The 8,117-nt window shown below is 55.8% G+C and overlaps 1 protein-coding gene across 2 annotated transcripts; it reads right to left on the reverse strand.

Annotated features, from left to right (window-relative positions):
- Positions 1-2,046: 2,046 nt before the first annotated feature.
- Positions 2,047-8,111, reverse strand: ZNF319 (zinc finger protein 319). Of its 2 annotated transcripts, none has more exons than XM_041400550.1 (2): positions 7,883-8,111; positions 2,047-6,413 (listed from the first exon to the last, which is right to left on the reverse strand). In XM_041400550.1, exon 2 carries the CDS (start codon positions 6,040-6,042, stop codon positions 4,381-4,383), a length of 1,662 nt encoding a protein of 553 aa, XP_041256484.1. In that variant the 5' UTR covers positions 6,043-6,413; positions 7,883-8,111; the 3' UTR covers positions 2,047-4,380. The 2 variants fall into 2 exon arrangements, with proteins under 2 accessions (XP_041256484.1, XP_041256483.1); XM_041400549.1 differs by having other exon boundaries at positions 7,873-8,111.
- Positions 8,112-8,117: the final 6 nt, after the last annotated feature.

Genomic DNA, 8,117 nt, shown 5'->3' on the forward strand with positions numbered 1-8,117 from the left:
GGGGCTGGGGAGAGCAGAGGGAGGTGGAAAGGAAGGAAGGAAGAGACTTCTCATTCACTATGGAAGAAGGAATGAAAAACAAACAACTGCTTATAAATAAAGAACTGAACAAAGAAAAGAAGCTGAGAATGTCTTCTGAAAGTATAAGCTGTGGAAGGGAAGGGGCTGAGACAGCTAAAGGCATCCTGTGAGTAGGATCAGGGGAAGTGAAGATCAGTAAAAGTCCAGGTTACAGATTACCTTTTCCTGGACCCAGGAGCCAGAGGAACAGCAGCCATAGAGAGCAGGACTTAGGACCTGCAGAACACCCACACACCTTTGGCCAACCTAACCCTCCTCTCCACCTCCTCAGCAGCATTCTATGCTCAGACTGCCTGCCAAGGAGAACCACCCTTTGGGAGGGACCCCTGCTACCCAGCCCCTCAGCATCCTCAGGTGGGCTGCAACCAGGTCTTGAGCTGCCTCGAGCACTGGCCACAGGGCTGGTGGCACACCAGCTCCAGCACAGCAACTGTTTGAGGTGCTGCAGGGCAGCGAGGAACGCAAGAGGCCAAGCAGAAGCAGGAGCCTGAAAGTTGCTTGAAATAAACACCAGAAGTGAAGTGCAACAGGTACAGAGCAGAGACATGGTTTACTCCCCAAAGGGCTTTGGCCCCAGCTGCTCTTTGGTTTGAAAAGCAAACAGCAGCAGTCAGCAGAGAGCCCTGCAGTGTGATGCCCCAGGGACATCAGCTGCCAGGCCAGCCCGTGCCTCCCCATGCAGCAGCTCAGTGCTCCTGACACTCTGTGCCTCCTGCTGCTTCCACCTCCTCCCACCTCACGGGACAAAACACCTAAAGGCACAGCAATGGAGATGGACCTGCTGCCCCCACCACTGTAGGCAGCACTGCTGCTTCCAACTAGAAAATGCTCCTATAAAAATATACCCAAAGATCTCTGTGGCCACTCAGTGCCCACCCCACAGAGGTCCTCTACCCACAAGCTCCAGCTTAGTGTTTTCCATGGGCTTCTACAGGATTTGGGCTATTGCAGGGCAGCAAATGAAACAAGACTGAGTCACCATGAACTCACAGCCAGCCCTAATAATGATGTTCTAATCCTGCACCATGATGTTTTTGAACCTGGAGGCATCTATTCACCAGCTGTTGACCTGGACCTGGGCTCATCTCTGCCAAGCTGCCCTCTCTCCCTGGCATGGGGTGTCTCATGCACACAGCCCTGATGAGTCTCTGCCCAGGGCACTGCTTGGCTATTGCCACATCCTAGGCAGAGTCATAGCTCCTCACTGGGATATCCAGGGCTTTCCCAGCTGCTCAGCAGAAGACAAACACCCCCCCAAAGTCCCTGTGTCCAGCTGTACCAAGGGGACAGGATCTGGCAGCCCCATGGCTCTGCATAGTGTGGAGCTGTGTCTGGGGCTCACCACCACCCTCCTCTGCTCCAAGTGCCAGGCAGCCACCCAGGCAGGGCTATTGCCACATCCTAGGCAGAGTCATAGCTCCTCACTGGGATATCCAGGGCTTTCCCAGCTGCTCAGCAGAAGACAAACACCCTGCAACGTCCCCAGCTGTACCAAGGGGACAGGATCTGGCAGCCCCATGGCTCTGCATAGTGTGGAGCTGTGTCTGGGGCTCACCACCACCCTCCTCTGCTCCAAGTGCCAGGCAGCCACCCAGGCAGCTCCCCTAGGCTCCTGGGGAGGGAAGAGAGCAGGGCACAGCCAGCTGATGATTTCTCCAAACACCCATCTGCTGCTTCAGAAAGAAACAGCAGAGCCACAACAGCCCATGGAGGCTGCAGCTGACCCTATCTCACGCCCTCCTCCTAGCAAAGATAAGCCTCTCTGCAAGCTCTGAGCCCTGGGCACTGATCCTGGCTGCCACTGACCACTGAACCCCTGGCAGCTGTGCTGGGCAAGAGCAGAGGAACCACAACCCAAGGCAGGAACAGAGCATGGGTTCAGATGGGTGCCACAGTCCTCATCTGGTCCCACATTTGAGCCTCCATCACCACCAAGCCCTTCTGCAAAGACAGGATTAGCCTTCCTTTGTTTGGACTCTCTTTTACTCCTACAGTAAAGCATACACTGAACTTACTACATATTAAACAGCAAAAACCAGTTACCTAGAACTAAAGAGCTCTTTAAAAATCCAAGTTACCACATCTCTTTTTTTTAAAAAGATTCTATATGACATCAAGTTAAACTATACAGTATTTTTAATGAATTTTAACAAACTGTTTAAAAAAAAAAAGGTAAAACAAAAAAAGAGGAAAAAGAAACACAGATGGAAAACTTGGTAGGAAGTTCTACATCTTTGAGGCAGCACAAAGTAAGATAACCATCATGGGTCCCTCTTCCTTGGGCAGCAGAGAACACAGTCTGTTTTAATCACCTTAGAGTTGCACATAAAGAAGACACAGCCCCAGGGTCTACCCTGTCACTGCCCTGTCCCAGCCCCTGAAAATGCACCCTGTTCCCCTCACCGTGCTGGAAATGGAAAACTAAAGCCCTTCTCCACCTTTCAGACAAGTGTCCCCCAACTGAGATGCAGGCCCAGTCCCACCCTCTGCAATCTGTATACACTTGCTATGGACAAGTCACTAACCTTGTCCTAATCTCTCGTGCAGCACATGGATAACACCCTGGCTGCTGCTCAAAACCTCACAAGAGCACCAGCCAACACCACAGACGAGCTGAGGCTGGCAGGGACCTCTGAAGACCATCAGGTCCAACTCCTTGCTTGCACAGGGTCAACTACAGCAGGTTGTCCAGGACCACATCCAGCCAGGGACTGAACATCTCCAGAGATGGATACTTACTATCTCCAAAGATGGAGGGGGAAGGCTGGGGAACAACCTAGTAGGCACATCTTCAACCTCCAAGGCATCTAACTGACATGTAAGGGATCTCTTGGACATGAGAAGCCAACAAATTCCTGTAGAGGAAAACACCTGAGGCTGCATCAACCTAGGGGAGATTTATTTTTAAGTGATGTTTACAAGAAGTGTGCAAAACCTGAAGAATACAGACGAGGTAAAGAAAGGGCAAAGGGATAAAACAGGACTCCTGCAAGAGGGGAAAAAATAGACTTCTCCTTTACCCACTGCTAACTTTGCCCTCCCCATGGAGCTGAGCCTGCAGACCATAAAGGATTCTCCTGGCTCGCTCTGGTTCCTCCAGCAAATCAGACACCAAGCCCCTGGCACACGCTGTGGGTTACGACTGGCCATGGCAACACCTCTGCAGTTGTAGGTTATTGTAGTGTTCATCTCACCCCTTAGTGTTGGAGCTGTGACATTGCCTGACCCTGCTGGAGGTACCACTGTCAGCCCAAGGGGTGCTCAAGGGCACAGAGGCAAGGCAGGAGGAGGCTAAGTCCCTTGGGAAGCAGCTCTTGAATGGCAGGCTTTTGGTTGGGAGCAGGGTATGAATGCTGTAACAGAATCATGGAACTGTTAGGGCTGGAAGGACCTTTGGAGATTATTTAGTCCAACCCCCCTGCTAAGTTAGGGTCACCTAAAGCAGGTTACACAGAAATAGGTCTAGGTGGGTTCTGAATGTCTCCAGAGAGGGAGAATCCATGACCTCCTCCCAGGCAGACTGTCCCAGTGCTCCTTGCCATGCTTTCTGGTGGCAGCACAGCGCTTCCTACAGCTCCCTGTGCAGCTGGCAGGGACAGGGGGCAGGCAGGCTCACTCAGAACCCCTGCAGTGTGTGACAGCCAGCCACTGCAAAAGCAGCAATGCCAAAGTGCTTTTTGGAGCTGTGAAGCCCCATGGCTTTTCCCTTTCAACACTCTAGAAGGAGGGAGAGCAGGGGAGGCTGGGGCAGTCAATCAACAATAACCATCTGAAATAATGCCCTCAACTGAGCCTGGACCAAGTTGGGAGACCCCAGCAGCAGAAACCTGACATCTCTATGCCAAGCAGCACACCCTGGGAGAAGGGAGGGTTGGCTCTGCCTTGCTCCTAAACCCTCTCCAGAAGGAGAGTCACGCAATCCTCCCCACCTGCCAGGCAGGGCAGGGGAAAAAAGCTGCACGCAAAGAGCTGGTGCTTGCAACAGACAGCTGAGCTCCCAGGACTCGAACTGCAGGTACAGCACAAACTACATTCTGGGGAACACCAGCATCTGCAGGCATAGTTTCCTCTCTCCACCTCCCTCCTTTCCTTTCCACCCCTTTGAGATGTCCACGTCGTCTGTCGCTACTTCGATACAGGTGGCATGTCTGAGGCCAGAGGAAAGTTTACCTGCCCACACACCGTACCCCCCCTTTCCCCCACACTCCCTGGAGGTTGCCAAGAACCGAGGAGAGGGAAGGGAAGGCTGAGGCTCAGGAGCGTCCCATGCAAGCTGAAAGCCACCGCGGGGCGGGAGGCTCATGGCAAGCAGGCAGCCACCTGGTAGGCACCCTCGGCCGTGTGCTGGACGCTGTGCTCCTGCAGCAGGCCCAAGTCCAGGAACCGTTCCCCGCACCACATGCACTTGTACTGCTGCTCCCGGGCGTGCACGCTGTGGTGCTTGTTGAGGTGCTCGCGCTGCTTGAAGGCCTTCTCGCAGGAGGAGCACTTGTAGGGCTTCTCGCCCGTGTGCACGCGCCGGTGGCGCTGCAGGTCCGACGCGTACTTGAACCGCTTTTCACAGTCGGGGCACTTGAGGGGCTTCTCGCGGGCCGGGTCGCAGCGGTGCTGCACGAACTCCGAGGAGGAGAAGAAACGTCTCTCGCAGAGCGTGCACTTGAGCGGCTTCTCGGCGCAGTGGGCCAGCTGGTGCTTCTGCAGAGCCGAGGCCCGCTTGTAGGACTTGTTGCACACCGCGCACTTGAAGGGCCGCTCCGCGTTCTGCACGCACTTGTGCCGCAGCAGTTCCGAGGACTGGTTGAAGCCTTTCTGGCACACGTTGCACTTGAAGAGGTTCTCTATGCCGTGCACGTGCTGGTGGTACACCAGGTGCGAGGGCTGCACGAAGCCCTTCTCGCACAGGTTGCACTTGAAGCGCTCCTCGGCCTTGTGCGTGCGGCGGTGGCGCATGAGCGCGTACTGCTGCTTGAAGCTCATCTGGCACAGGTCGCACTTGAAGGGCCGCTCCTCGCTGTGCGTGCGCTCGTGCTGCCGCAGGTCCGAGGGACGCTTGAAGGCCTTCTGGCACTCCCCGCAGCGGAAGGGCCGCTCCCCGCTGGGCGTGCAGGGGTGCTGCAGCAGCTCCGAGGATTCCTTGAAGTGCAGCTCGCAGACGTTGCACTTGAAGAGGTGCTCCCCCGAGTGCGCGTACATGTGGCGCACCAGGTGGGAGCGGTGCTTGAAGGTCTTCTCGCACACCGTGCACTTGTAGGGCCGCTCCGAGCTGTGCGTCCGTTTGTGGTGCACCAGGTGGGAGGACTGGCTGAAGCTCTTGTCACACAGCGTGCACTTGTACGGCTTCTCACCCGTGTGGATGCGCTCGTGCCGGGACAGCTCCGAGAGGTGCTTGAAGGTTTTCTGACAGATGGAGCAGCTGTAGGGCTTCTCCGCGGGGTCCAGAGGCTGTGAATGCTCTACCTCGGGAGTCTTGTAGGTCTTCTCACAGATAGAGCACTTCATGGCGTTGCCGTTGTGGACATTGTGGTGCTGCGCCAGCGAGGTCAGGAGGGAGAAACCCATCTTGCAAACCCCGCACACAAAGGGCTTCTGCTCCACCTGGATACACTGGTGTTCGAGGAGGTCGGTGGCCTGGTGGAAGATCTTCAGGCACTGGGTACACTGGAAAGAGCGGTCATGGCTTGGCAAGCACTGGTGCTCATGGGGGTTGGAGAGGTGGGCGAGGTCATGGCCACACACACCGCACTTGTGGGATGGCTCTCCAGCCTGGATGGGGGCGTGCTGGTGGTGCTGCAGTCCGGGGTCCGGCTGGAGCAGGATGCCGTACACGGCACAGCCCAGGGGGTTGTCAGCAGTGCTGGGAGGGATGGAGTGCTCTGGGAGGGCGGCTGCCCCAGCGTGGTGCTGCTGCGGTGGCGGCGGCTGCTGTGGTTGCTGCTGTTGCTGCTGCCAGCTTTCTGACATGCTTGGGAAAAAAAATGGGATTTTAGCAGTGATAGCTTCAGCTTCCCGGATAAAAGGGTTCAAGTAAAAGCAAGACCAAAAGATTCTGCGATCCTGATTCCCTGTAAATGATCCCCTCAAGCTGAGACCAGAAAATCCAGCCCACAGCCAGGATCCTGGGAAAAAAAGAGGTGAAGAGACTCCAGGGCCTCCTCCTTAGACCAGCACAGGTTCTTTATGGACTGATTTGGTCTGGCTTTTCCTTCTTTTGGACAAGGGAACAGGAGGCAGAGGCAAGTGCCTTGAAGACGAGAGGAAGCCCTTCTCCGTGCTGGCTGCGATGCACTCACACTTGTGAAGAGCACAGGATACAACCCAGGAAGCAGCTCTCTCTGCAAGAAAGAAAACAGCTCAAGTCAGGTCTTAGAAGAAATGTGGGCAATTCTCTATCAGCCTTCCCCCATGGCTCTCTTTGAAAACTCTCCTGCAGCCCTGCAAAGCTACCAGGAAGCCAGCCTGGCACCAGAGCCCCTCTTGCTGCTGTGCAAAGGGCCTGGGACAAGGAGTTCTCAGCCTGGAAAGGGCTGAGCTCTGCTCAGACACAGCCAGGCACACGTTTGGGTGTTGTGCTCTCATAAGAGGCAGCACAACTGCCCAGGGCCCGCTCAGCTCAGCCTTGAGCGGGTCACTGGATCTCCAGCACTGCTGTGGCACTGTCCCAGAACATCGGTCTCTCTGCACAGGCTATGCACCAAACGCTGTGCAATCAACAAGCTACTGGGTTAGATTTTACACGTGTCAGTGCAGATCCTAACATGATCCCAGCCCAGCTGAAACAGCTCTGTGAAACGGTTCTGTTCCTCCTGCAGCCTGGATATTGAGCCCAATACCCAAGGGATGCATGCAAAGCATTTCCCCCTCTCTGGGCAGCGCTTGTAGACTGGAAGAGCCAGGGAGCTCAGGAGAATATTTGCCCTCAGTGTTATCCTATCCTCAGACAGAACCCACAGGGATCACTCTGTGAAGATAAAAGAAGAGCTAAAGCAGTGGCTTAGCTGAACCTCCTACCAAACCATGTAATAAAAGTACACTGAAGCCAACCAACCTACGCCAGAGCTGCAGCCTGGCCTTGCTACAGAGCATCATCAGGCTTGTGCTCACTGAAAAGTTCCAGCCTTTATAGAGATGTCCAATAAAACCTGGCACCAATTTAAAGAAGAATAAGACCCACCAGCGAGCAACAGACAGCAACAGTGTGAACACACCTCAAGAGAGAAAAAGATGCAAGCCCTGGTGAGCAGCAACAAGCAAGATTCCTGAGCCTTGAGCCCCCAGCCCCATAAAAGCACCCCCACGTCTGTGTCAAACCACCTGCCCCCAGGGTAAGGAATACCTTGGTATACCACAAGAATATTTCTTATGTTTAAAACTATGCAATAAAGAGCACCAGAGAATCCCACTCCCCAGCATCCCCACCTCCACCGGCACTCAGCTGAGACGAGGTTGAGCCCCACAGCTCAGGCAGTCCTGGACCCACCTCTGGCTATGGGGACACTTCATTATTTTGTGCTCCAGCACAGTTTGGGGCAGTAAAGCTCCCAGAGGCCCCATCGCAGCCCTGCCGGCACGCAGGATGCTCTCCTTCTCCTAGAGAGCTCACCTTGACGAAGCGAGGGCTCGCAGTGCCGGTACCTGCACCCGAGCTCGGCGGGACACCGAACTTCAGCCCAGCCCGGGTGCCACCTTCCCCCGCACACACCGCCAACCGGGGCAGGATGAACCCACCGGCGACGCAACCCGGCCTAACGGGGAGGGAAGACTGTGCCCCTCGCAGGGGAGAGCGATACCAACCTTGTCTTACCGAGGGCTCTGCGCGGGGACCCGCGTCGGCGCCAGCTCCAGCCTAACTCATCCCTCCGTGGGAGGTGGAAAGCGACAACCATTTAGGGAGCGCGGTCGGGAGCTCAGAGGTACTTTCAAACTGGCGAGGCGGCCTGCTCGGCATGGCCCGGCTGCTCCCGCCGGGCCCGGGCCGCCTCAGGGCCGCGGGGCGCGGGGGCGGCCGGGGAGCTCGCAGGCCACCAGCAGCCGCCGCC

The sequence above is a fragment of the Onychostruthus taczanowskii genome, unplaced genomic scaffold (assembly GCF_017590055.1).
Source record: "Onychostruthus taczanowskii isolate IOZ18803 unplaced genomic scaffold, ASM1759005v1 scaffold18, whole genome shotgun sequence".
In the NCBI taxonomy this organism is placed as follows: Eukaryota; Metazoa; Chordata; class Aves; order Passeriformes; family Passeridae; genus Onychostruthus; species Onychostruthus taczanowskii.

Excerpts from the sequence above, each read along its gene's own strand:
- ZNF319 (XM_041400550.1), bottom strand. The coding sequence starts at position 6,042 with ATGTCAGAAAGCTGGCAGCAGCAACAGCAGCAACCACAGCAGCCGCCG.